The following is a 19,761-nucleotide window of genomic DNA, read 5'->3' on the forward strand; positions in this document are numbered from 1 at the left end:
TTTAAATAATCTCCACTGAGCAAGGCTGGCCTACTGTATATGCTCTAAAGTGAAAACCATGTTACCATTACACTTAGTGGGAGGTAATACTGCACAGTAAAAGCTATCACATGTCTATTATCTCCAAGCAAATACAGTTACTGCAGTGGAATAGAAAGGTGCAAAACACAAATTGGCTCTTGAATGTGAACTATGGTCCGATCATAAATACTCATCAATATTATTGTCAGAAAAACATTACCCTTTTATTGGGGCTGCATTTCCCCTCACACACACGACAATAAAGTTAATGACAGACATTGTCTCAACCTATAAAACAGTCATATATTTGGAGATGCTGGTCAGCCTCAACAAGGCTCAGGCGCACGACCATAGATCATACTTCCGCCCGATGAAGTATTCTTGTCAGCAAGATCTGACTCGGCCTGAAAACGCAGATGTGGGCCACATTTCCACAATTACAGCTGACGGCTGAGGCTAAATCTGTAGCGGCACAACAGTTTACAATACAAGGATGGAAAGTTAACAATGTGGGGGCTACTTAAGATGATGAACAAAGCAATAAGTCAAACAAATCACGTCTGTCTGCAGTGAGAACACACTTTCATGACATCACTCAGATTTATTGAGTCCTTTATTCCCTTCCCTGTAGATAGTCGTTAGACTCTAAAAAAATTGTGTTGCATCTCTTTTAGTCAAGTGCTTTTGACAAGTGTGTTGCCGTGTCGGTAACTGATGCATAGAGCAGGCAAGCAAGACTTGTCTTGTAGAGGGGCCCTATATTGAAATTCACTAAACGAGATATATTACTTTTGTTTGAGCTATGTTTTCAAGTTGCACATTTCTGTAAACATGTCCTGTTAAATCTAATAAATTCAAATGACCACAAGCTATGAATCATTTCCGCATAATGGCAGCATTTCCACTGAATTTTATGGGAACTTTGAGGGAGTGTTCATTTATTGGGAACTTTTTGGGAGTGTTAATTTATTCGTAAATGTATGCGTCACTTTTAGGCTTTTGTCTCAATGTTCATCCGGCTCATACCTGAACCTGTCACAGGATATTTGTTTTCTACAGCTAGTTTTTTTTTTTTCATGTTTCCTGGCTTTGACAATATACCACATAAAATTCATTCAAATTAAGTGAGATTATTAGAGCATCCTCTTTTTCCTTCTGCAGGATTATTTGTTTCCTGCAAAACCAGTAGTAAATTATGTGAACAACTGAGATCCGAAATCATCTCAATCCAGCTGTCTCCAAGTTTTTGGGGGGGGGGGGGGGTGCATCGAAGTGAAGATGGTTTCAAACATCTATTTCATACGTGAACTTCATACAGTGTGCAATAAATAAAAAAATGTCGTGCCCAAGAAACTGTATAATTTTTCCTTGGGACAAAGGTGCACCTTTCTTTCACGGTATGCTTCTCATGTAGGTCGCTCCACGTATTTTGACACTAATGTGTTGTGTCTCAGTGTCTTTTCGTGTGATCCCAGACTTGTGGGACTTGGGCTCTGTGGGGCTCGCTCATCTGCTGCAGGACTCTTTGTTCTTCTTGTACCTGAAGACGAGCCTTTGTGTTTGTGGCTGTAGACTTGAAGTCGTCCTGCAGCTCCAGACCAATAAGACAATTACCAGATGATCCTATTGCATGGGCGAAATATTTAAAACTCCTTGAACAGCATTGTGTATTTTCCTCTTGGAAATCAGCAGCGTAACATGTGCTCTTTTGAATGAAATGCTGCAGCCATGAAGGGCTGAGGGCTGCCCCAACAGGACAGGGTCTGATGAGGGGGTCATTGTTTTTCTCTTAACCAGTAGATGGCGCAAAGTTTCGCTTTTGTACTAATTTAGCTGTATACGATTGAACCGTAGAACAAAATGTCTCCTATGACTAGATTAAAACCTTAGAGTTCGTAGACGCGCGCCACAGTAGCGACAGTGCGCTGTATTAGTACTGAAAGGTCCAGGTTGGACAGAGCAGACGTTCTGCAGCAGCATCCTCATCGTCACCGCTTCCCGCGTCACGTGACCCGCTGACGTCTGCGCCTGCGAAACCACGTACATCAGCGAAATGGAGGTGAGTTGCTCGCAAATGCTGCAAATTAAACCATCGTGCATTGTACGAATGCTGCAAACCCGCTGGTAAACTGTGACGCATGTGCAAAACTGGTGCGGGACTGTGCGGTGTTGCGGTTTCGTGTGCGGATTTTCTGCAGCTGCCACGCAGCTCAAGAGCTAGCTTACAGCCCCGGCTAAGCTAAGCTAAGGGCTGTCATAAATGCTACAAGCTAACTGGGCGGTTTTGGCACTTGACGGCTCTACGTTGGGTTTTGGATAGTTGTCACGATTCTCCCCTATCACTTTTACATTTAATGTATTAATGCGGCTACTTGTTGTAGTATATATATATATATATATATATATATATGAATTATGTAATAGCACAGTAGTGGATCTGCGGCTATATCGGAGTAAGCTAGCTTGTTGCTAAAGCTAACTAGGCCCCTCAGTCGGTTTTCCGCACAGTTAGCTTCGCCCTGGTGATTTTCAGTTTCGATATCAAATGTTTTATTTGATGAAGAAGATAAAATGTAGGTCTGTTGCCTCAAATAAAATGTAAGTTTACCTTTTAACAAGCGCAGTTAGCTTGGCCTGGTGCCACCGCTGGAATCACCTCAACGTATCGGCTGTCAAGGATATAGTGACGGATACAAGCACATTTTCTACTGTGATAGCTAAGAACGCTGTGTACCCATGATTATGACGTATGATAGTGATATTCTGTAACAGCATTTACGACATAACTTCATTTCCTCTCTGGTTTTGCTTCTTTTCTTTTTCCTTAGGACTGTGAATCTAAGGAGCCCGAGCAGCTCAGGAAACTCTTCATCGGAGGGCTGAGCTTCGAAACCACGGAGGAGAGTTTACGGGCCCATTTTGAGCAATGGGGAAGCCTCACGGACTGTGTGGTACGTACCTGTCACATCTGAGAATACACAGGACATTTCAAAACATGACCACACAACACACGCCCCTCCAGCTGTTGACATGAGCCAGTGTGTCGTTTCCAGGTGATGAGGGACCCCAGCAGCAAGCGGTCGAGGGGGTTCGGCTTTGTAACGTATGCCTCCACGGTGGAAGTCGACGAGGCCATGAAAGCGAGGCCGCACAAAGTAGACGGCCGCGTCGTTGAGCCCAAGAGGGCTGTGTCCAGAGAGGTAAAAGTCCCTGACCGGACGGCAGATTCCAAAGTTAATATTTAATGTGCGCTCACCGATGCACTCGGTTTCAGGACTCCAACAAACCCGGCGCCCACATGACGGTGAAAAAGATCTTTGTCGGTGGAATCAAGGAGGACACCGAGGAGTACCACATCCGGGAGCATTTTGAGAAATACGGGAAGATCGAATGCATCGACATCATGGAGGAACGCTCCACCGGGAAGAAGAGGGGGTTCTGCTTCGTCTCCTTCGATGACCACGACACTGTTGATAAAATAGTTGGTATGTGGATGTTAAGATTTTATAGATTTCTTGGCTGTTAGGAAATGTTAAGTAATGCTGCAGAACTACATTCTTTTTCTTCTTTGTCCTTGCAGCTCAGAAGTTCCACTCAATCAACTCCCACAATTGTGAGGTCAGGAAAGCTCTGTCAAAACAGGAAATGTGCGCCATGTCAAACGACAGAGGTAAGTGCACTTCACATGGAACATCAAATTAGGTTTACACTATTATATATTTTTAAGTGTCTAATTCTGTTTAAAAAATTGGCAACCTTGTTCTTATCAGACAGGAGTGGAGGATCCGGAAACTACATGGGCAGAGGGAGTAATTTTGGAGGTGGTGGCAACTTCAGTGGTGGCAGAGGTGAGTCCAATTCACTTATCTGATGAAAGTGTCTGGTCTCAAAAATCTCTTTCTCACAAATGCAGGTATGGGAGGTTTGTTTGACGAAAGGAGTTTACAACATAGTTTCACCTTCGCAATTTAATGCATCTCTTCTTTTGATCAAATGTAAGCAATTTAATGGGCACGGTCATAACCAACTGAACCAGTTTCTCAACTTGGCCTGACCAGACTACAGTTCTAATCTGTTCCATCAGCTGTGCCTGTGAACTCTCCCTTTGTGTATGCAAATGGTTACAGAGCCAAAGGCGATAGACGTTTGTCTCTGTCGTTTTTGTGAAATGTTGATGATCGACATATGTCAGCATTTCGAAATACTATTATCCCGCAGAAGCTCAACACAAAGTGGCCTTATCATATTTACCTGGTCTCATCTGTGACAAGACTTGAAGAATAAACAAAGAAGTCACTGTTGTTATAATAAACGTTCCATCCTCATTGTCATTTTCAGGTGGCTATGGGGGAAGCAGAGGGGGTTACGGTGATGATTATGACAATGGTGAGTTGTTTTTAAATCTTTAGGATATATATAATGAATACATGTCTTCAGTAAGTGTTTTACAACTATATTATGTAAATACCACACATGAGTTGATTGGGTCACGTTAATAAAGAAGGTTTGCATGTTTTTCACTATTTTAGGTTCAGGAGGAAATTATGGAGGAGGTCAAGGTTATGGAGGAGGCCGAGGGGGCTACGGAGGTGGTGGCCCAGGGTACGGCAACCACGGAGGAGGATATGGTGGCGATGGAGGCTATGGAGGCAATGGTGGAGGTAAAAATGGAATTGAAACAAGAATTCTGCATGTTACATTTAGTGCTATGCACGAGCACGAGACATCTGGAATCAAGCCTGGCCATAATATTGACATTTCGCATATTCAGGTTATGGAGGAGGTGGAAATTACAACGATTTTGGAAATTATGGTGGACAGCAGTCCAGCTATGGGCCCATGAAGGGAAACAACTTTGGTGGCAGAAACTCGGGTGCACCATATGGAGGTGAGATTTACCCTCCTAACTGTTCATGTCACAAACTGATCTCAAAATGACACATCCAGTGATCAAATCCTTCTCCACAGGTGGCTACAACTCTGGTGGCGGCGGCGGCGGTGGTGGCGGCGGCTACGGCTCGCGGCGGTATTAAATATTTCATGTTTCGGTAAGTACCGTTCAGTTTCACATCTCCCTCTTAGCACAGTACAGAGTGAGCTCATGAAAGTGCAGAATAACTATTTGTTCTATCCTGTATCCATTCAACAGGCTTCAGTTCTTAGCAGGAGAGGCGAGGAGGTGAGCAAAGGAATGGTCAGGAAAGCTGCAGGTTACTTTGAGGCAGTCATCTGAAAGCATTAGAGGAACACACAAGTCAGACTTTACTGAAGCAAGAAGGACTGTATACACAGGACATGAGTGCAGATGATACCCTTCCCTATTTGTGATAGATGTTCCCCGACAAAGACATTTTCCCTTTGTGCACTGAAGTGTGTGTATATTGTGCCTATGGTATCAGGAGTGAAGATTAAATTGTTGTTTTTGTTTTTTATTAAGTCCGATCTTAACATCTGCTGGGCAATGAATTTTGTCTTTTAATTTGTTTTTTGTCAAATAACATAGTTGCATCAGGCCCTCAGATGAGCTAGAATTACACCACTTTGCTTTCTCACATTATTATGAGTGCTCAATTCCAAGTGTCAAGTGTATGTTTGATTTTTTTTATTTTTTTTTTTGAATGTGAAGCACAGTATGTAAATGGTTCATAGTACCAATGTCAAACTCATGAGGAATCTGAATTAGAATCAAGGGAATCCCTCACTCTTCTTGTTCCTAGTAAACCGAATTCTAGATTTGTTCAAATATTTTGATTAGTAGAAAAAGAGTGAATAAAACTGTGTAGTAAAGTAACACAAGGTTCAGTGCGTCATTGGTTCAGAAAAAAAAGATGAAATGAGTTATCTGTTGTCTTCTCTTTTATCCATGTGAAGTTTAGCAAACCAGCCTGTCCAGAACTCTCTCACCTTCTGAGAGTTTTATTTCAGACGTAATGTGGTTGAATGCAGTGTGTATTCATATTCAATGTATTTACTTGAATGAAGGTCAATGAGGGAGTCTTGGGTAGTCCTAGTGCAAGGGCCCATACAACACATATGCCAGTGTTGAGCCAGTAGGAGTTTAACAGCCACAAGCACCTGCAGTCTGGCCCTCAGCATCGCTAGTGTGGAAGATTGCAGATGACTGTCAGACAGGACGTCTTCAGCCCCCAGCACAGTGGACCAGTCAGCAGTTTGAGAGAGAAAGGAGAAGGCAGCATCGACGCCCATGGAGGAAGCTTGCAGTGTCGGGCCTGGTAGTGAGCATCAATCATCATTATTTTCGAGACTAGCTAAGCCCTTCAGCAGCCGGTGCTAGCGAAGAAAGACTAGTTCCCGGACACATTGGAGATCCACTCTTTAAGTCAGAGATACTTAAGTTTTGCCAGCCAATGCTAGAGTTGAGACATTAACGAGGAAAGGGAGTGAGTATATTTCACAAAAAGCTGACTTTAAGAAGATGGAGCAGGTAAGAGTAACCACTTTGCTTGATTTACAGATTTGGAAAGAGTCTCTTCTTGCGGAAAATCTGTAAAGACCTGATAACATGGAAGGTTCTGGATGGGTAAGACCTTTTCAAAATATTATCCCAAGGCTGCTCATATTGTTATATTAACAGTGCATATGTTACGAGGCCTTCTAAGGTAAACTGAGCAGGATGACGCCCAGTATACTTCCATCATAACCAGAATCGGCCTGAGACCTTGACCATACTGCTTGGTTTACCGGTAGTAGTGTTATTATCATTTTATTCTCAGCCAATTCTGATCAAGTTGATAGTGATGAAACACTCCAATTAACAATCCAAGAGCGAAAAGCTCTGAATTTATTAAAGAAAAGATTATAGAAAAGCATCAGATGTTAATATTAGACCATGTGGAACTAATAAATGGCTTTTATTCTTGGAAAAAAACGTGAAGGGTCAACAAAACAGTGGTTGTCAAAACAATTTCTTTTAACTAGCAAACATCTTAATTTATTCATTTAGACTAATAGCAAGTTATCAGTTAAGTGATAAAACTGTCTTTTATAAATCAAGTCATATAAGACACAAGGTCCTTGTTATCGCCTCTGATCACTGAGTTGCAAAAAGAAAAACATAGTGCTAAAGAGCAGCTCGATCAATGATAAGACCGCTCATAGCAGTATAATGAACTAGTGTTTCATACATGTAAGAGTTGGAGCACTTAAATGAGCTGGTTGTTAAGGCAACAGCCCAGTCAGAAAGAGAAGTCAGATCAGCGAAAAGCTGAACCGAAAACATGTCGTGTGTGAAGACGAACTAAGAGCAACTACAATTACAAGTTCAATCGCTAGTGAGAAACAGGAACATGGCAGGGAATAATAACTGGTTATAAAGTAATCAGCATTCTGTACAGGAAGTGTTAGCTATAAACTTTACTATGGCACATTTGATTGAATTAAAAATAAGTTCAAATCTAAAGGGAAGTTTACTCTTAAACATGCGACCTACTGATCAGCTAATTCTGAGGTATTTATGGATAAAGCAATAATTTCTTATGTCTAAGTTATTTAGATTTTGTATAATTTTTTCCTTTTAAAAAGAATTATAGGAAGAATAAGCCTCAAAAAGCATCTTCAACCTTCAATAAACTGAGAATGAGTGAGATATGTTTTGCGTCTGTTGTAGAAGTAGAATCCACAAATATGCTGCTTTTAAAGTTTCTTTTTTTTTAGCATTTTATATTTGAAAGGATTCACACAGAGCCAGGTCACGTTAGTCTCACAGGGGAAAAGACAAAGACATGTTTGGCAAACAGTTACAGGATAAGGTTTCTACTGAGGAATGTAGAATGACGACTTAATTACACATAAAAGTGTAATGAACGTGAGCTTGTCGAAAACTCACCAGTGTCAGTGACCAGCTGTTGGTTTAAATGATGTGAATGGAAATGTATTGTGTGTTTTATGTTCTTAAATAAAAACTTCTTTCTTGATGTGAGTATTTATTTTTGGGAAAATCATTTGAAAAGCGACACGATGTTTGTGTGATACTTGTATGTTATCAATCTCAAAAGGTTTTGTTAGATTTCCCTGATTCAGACGACCTGACTTTGTCCCACTTCTGTTCGACACACACTCTGAAGTTTAAAGTGCAGAACACGCCTGTTGATCCAAGGGCGGTGTTTGTATGTGAAAGTGCACGTAGAGAGCACGCGATGATTGCGAAAGGCTCCACCTTTGACTATGCTTGGCCAGTGTGCCATTGTGAAGTTGTCATGCACGGTTCACACACTGAGCATACTCCACCGTGGCTCAACAATCATGCTCTTTGTTGTGTAGCACAATGACTGCAGTGGGTGTGATCTCTTTTTTTATTTTTTTTTTTACGAAGGGACTTTTACAGCATTAAAAGATTTGGTTTACTGTACAAACAAGCTTTGCTCCAATAAAAAGAAAGCAGATTGGGAAAAGTGGATTGAACCTGTGACGAGTTTCATTTTGTTCTCCCTTCAGTGGTCCTATAGGGTAAAGCCTTCGAGTCGAAACCTCACTAAAACATGTGCTAAGTTATGTAATCAATTCTTATGCTATACATCCATCTGGCATCAATCTGTTACAGGCTGTGGTCGCAGTTCAAAACACAATGTTCTCTTCTCAGGAAACTGGAGACCGTATAGCGATGGAATAGTTTATTGAAAAGCACAGAAATAAAAAAAAAATAACCTCGGCAGCAAATCATGAAGTGGAAAGTTATAAAATATAGGTAGCAATGATTGAAACAATCATTAGCATTAAGGAATATAATATATATATATATACACTATATATACACACAAATACCACATAACAGTTAATCTCAAATGCGAGTAAATGTATATTTACATACAATATTGGATCTGTGAGCGTATCAGAGTACAAAAGTAAAATATCAAAAATACACATTCAAGAGGAGTAAACGAAAACTATACAATAGTTCTGAGCTACTGATACTATAAAGCTGAGCGACTACAAGGTTATTGCATAGTATTACTATGTTAACGCAGTACCATATTACATGGGAGACATGTAGTTGTCCTCGGCCTTGATGAAAGTCTTTTTAACGCGAGGGACGAGGAAGACGTTGCCGTCGGTGGACTGTTGGAGGGAGTATTCGGACGGCGAGTAGGGATTCCCCTTCTCGTCCCGCAGCATGCTGAAGACCTCCCGGTACAAGCTGTTGACTTGCTGCTTCATCTCCTTCAGGTCTGTGATGTTCTGGCTCTTTTCGCTCAGCAGACGCTCCTTCTCATCCTTCAGTGAGTCCAGCTCGCCCTCCAGGCCCACTATGTTCTCCATCTTGCGTTTGCGGCAGTTCTGGGCTGCCACTTTGTTCTTCCCGCGGCGGCGTATGTCTCGGACCAGGGCCAGCTGGGCCTCGTTCATTGGGTGCTTTGACATCATCTCGTTGAAGTCGTCAACAGGCATGTTGATAATCATGCTCACGGTCATGGGGATTTTGAGGGCCTTGGCCCTCTGCTCGTCTCTGGGGAGACGCACCTCGGAGTGCATCCTCTGCTTGTCTTTGGTGAAAGGCATGTTGTTGTGGACACTCTCCTCTGCCAGGTTTGTCTTGTATAGTTTAGGTTTCTTCTCATGACGCAGGTGTGGCTGTCCTATCTGTGCGGATACAGAAACTACTGTCTGAAGATCATCTGGTTGGAAATTTAGCGAGAGCATCTCTGAGTAGTCGGACTCTACGCTTCCAGGGTTGTGGTCCATCTCCTCCATGTCGGAATCACTGTAATCATAGGACCCATCTCCAAATGCAGATTTTTCCGGTGAACTAGCATTTGGACTTGTGTTTGAGGAGATGCCTGAATCTGAGTCTGGCATTTCAGCCAATAGATTATGTTTGCCTCTGTCAAATGCATCTGCGGGGGAGAGGCTGTAAAGGTCCATGGGTGTGAAGGAAGGCTTGTTTGGAATATCAGCCATGGTTGAACTTTCGTTTCCTTCGAGGCCTTGCAGACCGCTGCTCTCTTCCAGGATGGGGTTGGGGTAAAATATGTCACTGAAACTTTCTGCGCCAAAGTTAGTATTTAACTCAGGAGCCTTCACCTCCATTTGGCTAAGACTGTCCGGTGGAGCCACAGTGGGAACAGGTCCATCGAATGTATTGATGAACTCTGCAGAACAAGCATTTAAACTGTTTGTTTCCCCCTCTGTGAGATTGGTCATGGGGTAAAACGTGAAGTTTGGATTCGGTACTTCAGGGCTGTTTGGAAGAGTATAGGCGGTCGTCTCCAGTGTGTCCTCCATTTGCATGTTCAGGCATTGCTAGAAGAAAGAGATGAAGAATCTTTTGAATACAATCAACATAGGACAGTACACGTTTGTTGTGTTTAGTATGGGATACACAGACTTTAACATGAAGCTGTGTGTGGTACAAGTGTTGTGGTTGTATGTACACTGCTCTTTTTGCTTTTCATGATCTGTCACAAAAACGTATCTTCTTGTGTAACAGGCTTTCAGACCGGCCCAAATATCCACATGCCAAACTTAAGAAGTTCCATTAATCTCATTCAGAACCAAATATTATAATCTGGGATTTACTGTTTGTGTTGAAATTGCCTTATTCCATTTCAAGCAAGCTTAAACAATAAAGATTTGGTCAGTGAGATCCAGGGTATTTTTAGCCGTGCACTTTTTCCAGCTGACAGATCAGTCCAATGATACACATGGTATTCTGTGTTGACATGGTAAAAATATAGTTGTGTGTATTATCTTTCTAAGACATTGTCTTGTTGTAATTTCACATAACTGAGTGTAAAAAAATTGAGAACCTCTGGTTTATGATGTGATTTCCACGAATAACTAAAATATCCAGTGGATGAAATAGCTCAGTAATCACTTATACCAGTCTCCTAGCTTACTGTTGCTGTGAAGTTAACCGACCACCTTATCTGCACAGAGCAGCTTCTAAACTGAACCTTGTTTGTATTACATGTGTCTTATCAGCAGCTAGTCAGAAGAACTAATGCAGGGCCGCTTGATGGCCATATTTGAGGTTTATTCTCCCTAACGCAGTGAGAGGTCAAGGCTACAAATGGCATAAACACTCCACCCACCGGCTAATGCAAATATGAGCTACCTTGAAACGAAACTGATAAGGCAGCAAAGGAAAAAACACCACAAACAAACCTCCACCTTTCTGCCTGTGGGACATGGGACATGTCTTCTAGCTCTGCTAAATGAAGCTAGAGGCTACGAACCATAAACACGGATCATACCTTGAGCAACCACCTCTCTAATGCTCTATAAGGTCTCAACAATGAAACATAATCACAGTGGAATGAGCCCCACACATGTGAGAACTCGTTCTCATAGCTCACACAAAAACATGTTTGTCCCCTGCTGCAGGGCTCCTGCCATTGGTGCATTCTTTGGGTATTTGTCCGCAACACAAACCACTGTGCCATTGAGGCAATAGAATCCATGTATTATACCTGCAGCTCAGGGAGGGACAAAAGCTCCATCCAGGCCTGCTCCATATCCAGGGACATCCTCTGTGGTGGTGGCGGGGCTATCAGACCCGGGGAGAGGGTGGCTGGTGGCAGAGGAGGCTGCTCCGGGGACATCATCGCGCTGCTCCTTCTGCCGGGCACTGACACAGCTGCTGTGTCCAGGCAAACTGAAGTGTCCTGCGAGAGTGTGAGAGTGTTCAGTTCCAGCTCGAAAGTGCGTTAACAGCTAGAAATGTGTGGAAATGACTTGGTCAATATTCTTACCTCAGTTTCCTCTACAGGAAACGTCTCTGCCAGTAGCTCTAAACATTCATCAAACGACATGGCATCACCACTCTCCTCTGTGTAGCTGACATTCTGCACAACAGGTTAAGGCATATCATTTTAATATACAAAAGATTGAATTTATCTTTATAGAGCTCAGGTCTCTTCTGCTGCAGAATGCACAGATGCAAATACAGACTCACCTGTGTGCCTTCACAGGATATTGTGGTAACCTAGCTACAATACATCACATGTGGTGGGAGCGGAACACCTCTGAGCAATGAAGCATTAATGTTCGTACCTGTGTAACCTCTAAAGGTGGGACAGTGGACTGCAGCGGGGTGCCGGGAGGCAGCGGGCGGGGTATGTACTCTCCCGTCTCCTCATCGAGCTGTAGCTGAGCGAGCAGGGCCTTCTCCTGCTCCCGGAGCAGATGCAGCCTCTTCTCTTCCTCGAGCTCCCGCTGCCTCTGCAGCTCATGCTCTTTCTGCCGGTGGTTGTAGTCAAACACCTCTCGCCTGGCTCCGAGATCAATGTCCTGCTCCCACAGTATGTCGATCAGGTCCATGTCCTGGGGAGAGAGAACCTCGGATCAGTTGAGGGGAGTTCAGAGCTGCAGCCATGCTGCCCTGCAGCGAGAGTGCGAGCGGCGCTGGAGCGAGGGAGGGCGTCCCTGCTGTGAAGCGTGGCTGCTGCACCTGCCACACCCTGTCCCTCAGTGTCTGTTAACTGACAACAGCACTAGCACTAATGTCAACAGGGAGAAGCAGCATGAATAATAGATCAACAGCTCTGTTTCCCCTGTCGCCACCTCACACCAGCAAGTAGCCTCACTTGATACCCTTTACCAAAGAGATCATTGCCCATCTGATTACCCCGAGGTGTGAGGTTGTTTATTACAATCCAACTAATTTATCCAAGTGCCTTGGTATTACAGTTAAGTTATCTTAAGGAGGAAAAGTTAAACCCCAAACACTCATCTCATATTATAAGACATTTATAAAACCCGGAGGTTATAGGTTTATTAGCTTCTAAATGGAGTTGTTGTTTTCATCTGAGTTTGTTTGTTAGTTAGCAGGATTACGCACACGATCTTGTTAAAGCCATTTTTCAACATTTTCCTTGGTATATCGGAGAATATTTGATGAAGGGAAAAATCAACCGTGTTTAGGGGACTGATATTTAGTGTGCAATTAGGCGTATATCCACATAAAAATCCAGATCTAGTGAATTTAAATGTACTTCAATTAGGGGACTGTTTGGCCAGGGCAGAGGCGTTATAGTTAAAGACAGTTTGGTTTTTCTTTATTCTGCGAAGCTTCGATGCTTTATTATTCAATTTTCTTTAATGTATCCAAACAAATTCATATATGTTGCTGAGTGGAATAACAAACCTTGTTTCCTTACATTTATCTGTATTGTTAGTGTATTCCTGGTTCTGTCCTCAAAGTAAATAAGTCACATTTAGTGTTTACACATATACATAACAGAATGTTAATACACGGCAAAGTTAACAACTCTGACGATATTCTAATAACATGTCCTGTTTATTTTCCCTCCCGGGCCGAACGTTATTGTCATGTTATTTTTGTCTTAAAACCAAGAATGTCTAAGACAAACTGTGTCGGCCTCTTCCTCTGCTCTTTTACTTATTTACAGAAGGAAACCATTTCACAAGGCCCTGGGATGTTGCATAAGCCCCAGACCCTGCTTCATCAGAATATGTCAGAGCATGTGACTTGTTTGTTCCTCAAGTTTTTGGGTAAATGGCCTCAACCTTATCATGCCTTAAGCAGTCATATGGCTAGTAACAGACGCGGCCTGTAGGAAGCAAGACACAATAAAAAAGGATGTGAAACCGAGGGGAAGTTTTTCACCCCAGAAAAACAGTTTGTGTGTTAAACCCTGACGATCTATAATAATAGCAATAATGATAACAGCCAACAGTATGTATTTTAAGACTCTGTTGACCGTTTTTGTGACTTCAACTGTGTCACGGGAAAATAAGAACCCACTAACCCTCTTTGCCTCTGTGTTGCATCAGAGGCATGACCGCCGAGGGATTACGCGTTACTAAGGCCGCTTGCAGTAAATCACACCCACGGACAGAGGTGAGGACAAAGCCAGACACTGTGGCTTCTGCCGGAATGAGGAAGTGCCCTGAAATGTCCGTGCGGGATATCTGAGCACCACACACTTTCTTGATGTCACCTGTGTTTTCAGGAGTGAGAAACCGCTCGTATTGTCTGTTTGGTTCGGTCACGCCTCATAAGCTCATCAGACGAGTCACACGAGTCCACAATCTAAAAATGGTCCTTCACCTGCCGAGGGAAAGTTCAATCACACCCTTTCACTTGGCCTTGTCACGTAACCGAAATTACACTTTCCTGATGTTCAGTATCAACGGCACACAGGTTGTGTAAATGTGGGTGTGTCTATGAGGTCAGGTTATCAGTTTGGTATCTGAGATTAAGGATGTCACAAGACCTGTGCACTGGCACCCAAACAAGGAAACTAGCTCAGAATATCACGTGGAATTCCGGGACCTCAGTAAAAAGCAACAAACAGCCATATATGTAAAAGGGAGAAACACAAAGACACAAAACATGTTGAAAAAACAAGCCAACCTCCTGGTGTGATAGAGGAGTGATACAAAAAGTGTGTTTGCTTTCAAGTGTGGGTTGTTCATTTACCTCTCCTTCAGCTAAAATGAAGAGAGGGCCTCAAGTGGGGCTTGAGTTGATTACACCTTCACCCAGCCATGACCACAGGTGATGAAACACATGTTCCAAAACAACCCCCTCAGGGTCTCCTCAGTCCACTAGGCACGTCCATTCTCTTAGATCAGATTCCAACGAAAGGAAGAATCATCTACACCTCATTTGGTTTGTACGAACACGAGTCTACACTGCGACGACAAGGTTCTTCGACGGGACATGTGATAAAATACATAACTTCAAAACAAACAGTGAGGACAGAGGAAACAGTGCGGCCTTTACAAGAAATCATTCACAATGCAATGGCTTGTGTGTATTAGACATGGGGTCACATGCTGGGAGGAGACAGGAGGGGAAAGAAGGGGGGGGGGGGGGCATTTACGAGAAATCCCAGAGACGTTTTTCTGAGTTACCAAACTTGTCAGGATGAAAGAAATGATCAGTCATAATTATTATTATTTTTTTTTCTAGCAGGTCTTTTAGTTACTGAAGGTAAACGTCACAAGTTGATGACAAGAAGAACCGAAAGTGGCACAAACTCAACATATCTTCATTTAACCATGTAACACCAAGGGTTGTTATGGTGTTGTCCATATCAGAGCTGTTATTCTTATTTAATAATGTCTGGTCTCGACTATAATCAGGCTGTCACTTTATACTGGTGAGAGATATTTAGGAATACAACTTTTACCTGAGCTGTCTCCCTATCAGATCACATTATAAGACAGTCAGCAGGTCCGTGTCAGCCCGCTCACCTCCTCCCATGACCCCTTATGACAAACTGCGCCTTTACCTGTTGGCTGGGATGCATCACTTCCATTTCCAGCATCATGGAGATATGTCCCGCCGCGAAGAGACGCCTTCTGGCCGGTAATCGTGTGCGTGTTATTCCCCAAACGCTGGATTAAAAATGGCGAGCGGTCCCGGGTCTGTCTACAGAGTCCGTCGCAGCAGCTGAGCTGAGGGAAATATTGCTTCCTCTTTATCTAATGAACATCACAGCAGCCGAGGCCCTGCCCACCGAGCTGCGCAGCCGGGATCGTCCCCCTCTCTCCGGCCTATGAGGCTGGAGATGAGGCTCGGGGTGTGCATGCGTTGTGGAGCCCGCTGGGCATAGCGCACACGGCAGCCAGGAAGTAGACGTCTTACAAAATAAAAACACTACACAACATATATATGTATATTTCTATATATAAATATGTGTATATATATATATTTTTTATATATGTATATATACATGTTTATATAACGACCCCTAAACATGAGCGCCCATGTGATTATAAATAAAGTGAAATGACTGCTTCTCATGATTATATGAGAAGCAGTTTTAATTCTCTATCTGCGAATAAACTAGCTCATGAATCGTAATAAATCTAAAAACTGCGTTTCCATTATGATTTCAACTCCGTCATCTTTAGGGTTTGGTTTGGTGCATAGCGCCCCCTGCTGGTGACCAAGACCAGTGTGGAGCTGGAGGCCCCTGGGGCCCTAATGCCCCGTGTAAAGTCAAAAGTCACTCAGGGGAGGAAGAAGTACGAGAAGTGCAAGTACAGCAGTGTAGAGATACTCAATACCAATACAGTAGTACTTTTTTTGCAGATCGGTCCTCCGTAACTATTAACATATTTAGGATCATTATTATTGATTAATATACTTGTAACAGCACTTAAATGTGGTAGTTAATGGAGATGGAGCTCCTTTTAACTGCTCTTTAGTTTATTGTATAAATTTGCAGCATGTTGTTTTCAGTTATTGATCATATGTGTATTGTTTTATATATACAATCTTAACATGGGCAATAACAAATAAGAGTGCGACTGTGAAATAAAAGTAGAAAAGTAAAAAGTACAGTTTTCCCAGAAAGTAGTGACAGTATTTAAAGTACCTTGAAACTACGCTTAAGAATAAGATATGTCATTTCCATCAAGCAGCGTCTTTGATAGCTTTATATTTGAATGGTTTATTTGATTGAGGTACTTTCCTTTACATTCAGAAAGGAGATGTTAATATTTTACTTAACAATCGACATATATTTGACGACATACCGTTAAGTTACTGCCGGTGATTATAAGATTTTAGAAACAAAACACACGATGGGTTTATCAAGTGATCCATCTGACAAACTATGACAATAAAATGGTTTGTAGTAAGTTGAAGCTATACAAACACTGATGTATCAGGAAGCAACAATTAATTGTATCATGTAAAGTGATAATAATAACTTTATTTATTCAACACTTTTCTTAACAGTGTTACTTAGTGCTATAGTGGATCTATACGTCTCACTAATACTTGATGAATATAATGTTGGTACTTTCAGGACATTTTGTTCATTTCACTTCAGTTCTTTGAATGCTGGGGGCCCTTTACTTGCAACATCTCTATTGTGGTACTGTTGTTTTTGCTGGAGGGAAGGATCCGAATACGTTGAACACTGGTGGAGAGGCCAGTTGTACACTTTAAATGGCCTCGCTTTCAGACAGTCACAGATCAGGCTGCAGTTATTTGAAAGAATCTTTGGGAAGTTGATCAAACCTGGTCCCCTGTGACACCTCGTGCATCAGATCCAGCTGCAGTTTAAAGTGTGTTCGGAGAGGCTGGGTCTGTCATAACATGTATGTGTGGAGAGCCTCACACTGAAGTGCAGCTCGACTGTGCCACTGCGTGAAATTACACCAAAAAAGCCTCGACTCTACCTCCCCCCCATTCCTCCCTTCCTCCCTCCCTCCCTCCCTCTCCCCCGTGCGCGCTCACGATCACGCGTTCACGTTTGGCAGCTCCACGTCGACATTCTTCCAGCTGCATATAGTGAACTGCACAGGACCGAGGGGGGGGAGAAGAAGAAGAAAAAGGTGGAAGCGGCGGCGGCGGCAGCGGCAGCAGTGAATCACCTCACCGACCAGGGCAGCGCTGCAAGTCCCGCACCACCGACACGATCCGGGCGGTTTGCACCATGAACCCAGCCACGGTGGATCAGCAGCAGATCCAGCTCCTCTGCTTTTTTGCATTTTTTCCCCCTTAAATCATCCAGACTGTTTGCCCCCCTCGTGTTGGCTTGCAGCTGCTCCCCCCGTACGCGTCCATACCTCCACCAGGTACAGTATGACTTGCACAACTTACTTTTCCTGCTTCATATCACCTCTGCTGCACGACCACTGTGACCCTCCTGTTCGTAATGGTGTGTCATTTTATTCCCTTGTGCTGCACTCGCAAAGTTGACTGCTGTTGAAGAGCAGCTGCCTTCCAAAGGTGACAGAAGTGAGGAGCTCATCTGGCCCTCAGCACTCTTCCACATTGCGATCATATCCATCTGCATTGTTTCGTGCTGAGCTCACTCACCCTCCATGCAGGGCCTGTTCAATTCACAAAGTTGACTAAGCGCAACAGGTAGAATGGATGACACGCTGGTAGAAAAGTGAAGTAAAACCCCCTTTAAAGGAGGATCATCCAAACTGGACACTTCACTCATGTCAGCTCGAGTAGAGATTGGTTAATATGTTAACTTTGCAACCATCCAGATGGTCGTGCTTATTGAGGTAAGTGGATATATTTTAGGATGTTTTTCCACTGCAGGATTTATTATTGAACAATCACAAATGCTATCAAGCCGGTGGATAATTGCTGTAGTGAGTTGACACATGTGTAAAAAGTCTCCATATGGTCGGCTTTACCTGCTCTGCAGCGAGCCTCCCTGTAGGCCCACTCACAAGCCAAGCATTCAAGTCTCGGCTACATTTAGCACACTGCTCTAACCGGTCTCATTCTATAGGGGGAATGTCTTCTTGCACAATTGTGCGGTACATTTTGTGTTAAAGTCAAGTAAAGAAAGAAGATAATCCAAAATGGTTGTCCTGTTTCCCCTTGCTTACTGCAGGTTAAAGGAGCACCCGGTCATGAGGAGGATAAGTGTCTCGACACAAGGACAAACCTATGAGGTGGCACTGTGGCTTTCCAAATAAAGTTCTGTGATACACTCAGACTCTAGCTGCCTGCAGTCAGTGCATTACAGAACTTTGTTTTGGGAGTTAATGCTTCAAACATCTGGACATTTCAATTTACAGCATGATTGTTGATGTATTTTGTTTGTAAATTACTTTTTTTTAATTATTTTCAAATAAAGTTTCTACCCTGTTTTTAAGCATTTTATCACAGTCTCTGTCTTTTTTTGATAATCCAACCACACATCATTTGTATCTTAAACTTTAGCAGCACTGGTTCTCATCATTTGTGAACTGTGACTCTGATGGAAATTTCACTTTAACAGCATTGCTGTGTGCCATATGGAAGAAGTAGACATGCGTGTCAGGTGACTCCCTGGAGGTGAGGTAGAAAGGTAAACAGTGAACTCCCATTGAATCAGTCTACTCTTGATTCTCTTTATGAATTTATCCATAAATAAAAATAAAGACGTGATGAGTTTTGACACTTTAATGATTTTGCTTTTAAGTGAGTCAGACCATTATGGCTTAAATATGTGGCACACAAAAGATGAATTAGTCTTAAACAATAGGTCTGTTATTACCTCAGCTTTAGATAATGTTAACCTAAATTTACATTATAATACTTAAATATACAATAAACAGGGTGGACACTTTGCAAAAATGGATAACTGATTAAATAAATAATGTACTTTTTACCTGTTTAAATCAATTTTCTGCACTGGACCTGCTTTCCTGTAGAGCAGCTTTAAGTGCTAACACTAAAAGAGTTGAATTTCTGCTTTCTACACTTTACAACTCTACAAACTGGCTTTAAATTCCTTCCTCAATGAAAAATATGCAACCAGCCCTTTTTATAACGTCTGTGACCCAGCCGTACGCCGCAAAGCATCCTGGGAAACAGGTAATATGGTGCATTCAGGAGCTGCTCGGTTTTTCTTCTGGCAGTTGTTTTCTTATGTTTAAAGCTCTATTTAGAATGAAAAGAAGATAATGCATGAGCATTCCTGAAACAAGTTGAAAAAACTAAAACCAGGAAAGGTAGGTTTTGCCATTATTCATTGTGAGATTTTCGAATGATTTGACTTTTTATTTAATAGTTATCATCTACTGGTTTAATCAACCAATAATTAATCAGTCCCCAATTTCAGATAACAGCATTTTAACATATGTGTAATTATTATTTTTATAATGCAACAGATATGGTTACAGCTGAATACTTTGTATGGAACTTTTCATTTTATAAAATGCAGCTATAAAGTGCAAAGAGCATATTAAGACAGGAAAAGATGTATAAACAATAAGAAACCGGATTAGAAATAATCCAAACACTGTTAAGATCACAAAAAAATAAACTCCATGTTTGAATTAATAATA

At 42.3% G+C, this 19,761-nt stretch overlaps 2 protein-coding genes across 3 annotated transcripts; one reads left to right on the top strand and one right to left on the bottom strand.

Annotated features, from left to right (window-relative positions):
- Nucleotides 1-1,926: 1,926 nt before the first annotated feature.
- Nucleotides 1,927-7,955, top strand: hnrnpa3 (heterogeneous nuclear ribonucleoprotein A3). Of its 2 annotated transcripts, none has more exons than XM_062403207.1 (11): nucleotides 1,927-2,080; nucleotides 2,850-2,972; nucleotides 3,075-3,221; nucleotides 3,296-3,506; nucleotides 3,602-3,691; nucleotides 3,792-3,869; nucleotides 4,360-4,407; nucleotides 4,551-4,682; nucleotides 4,793-4,909; nucleotides 4,990-5,069; nucleotides 6,497-7,955. In XM_062403207.1, exons 1-10 carry the CDS (start codon nucleotides 2,075-2,077, stop codon nucleotides 5,052-5,054), a joined length of 1,017 nt encoding a protein of 338 aa, XP_062259191.1. In that variant the 5' UTR covers nucleotides 1,927-2,074; the 3' UTR covers nucleotides 5,055-5,069; nucleotides 6,497-7,955. The 2 variants fall into 2 exon arrangements, with proteins under 2 accessions (XP_062259191.1, XP_062259190.1); XM_062403206.1 differs by lacking the exon at nucleotides 6,497-7,955 and adding an exon at nucleotides 5,171-5,858.
- A 681-nt stretch (nucleotides 7,956-8,636) lies between these two features.
- Nucleotides 8,637-15,421, bottom strand: nfe2l2a (nfe2 like bZIP transcription factor 2a). The gene is made up of 5 exons (XM_062403205.1): nucleotides 15,240-15,421; nucleotides 12,031-12,300; nucleotides 11,730-11,822; nucleotides 11,448-11,642; nucleotides 8,637-10,278 (listed from the first exon to the last, which is right to left on the bottom strand). The coding sequence occupies exons 1-5, from the start codon at nucleotides 15,276-15,278 to the stop codon at nucleotides 9,013-9,015; spliced, it is 1,863 nt and encodes a 620-aa protein (XP_062259189.1). The 5' UTR covers nucleotides 15,279-15,421; the 3' UTR covers nucleotides 8,637-9,012.
- Nucleotides 15,422-19,761: the final 4,340 nt, after the last annotated feature.

This window comes from Platichthys flesus, chromosome 13 (assembly GCF_949316205.1).
Source record: "Platichthys flesus chromosome 13, fPlaFle2.1, whole genome shotgun sequence".
NCBI lineage: Eukaryota > Metazoa > Chordata > Actinopteri > Pleuronectiformes > Pleuronectidae > Platichthys > Platichthys flesus.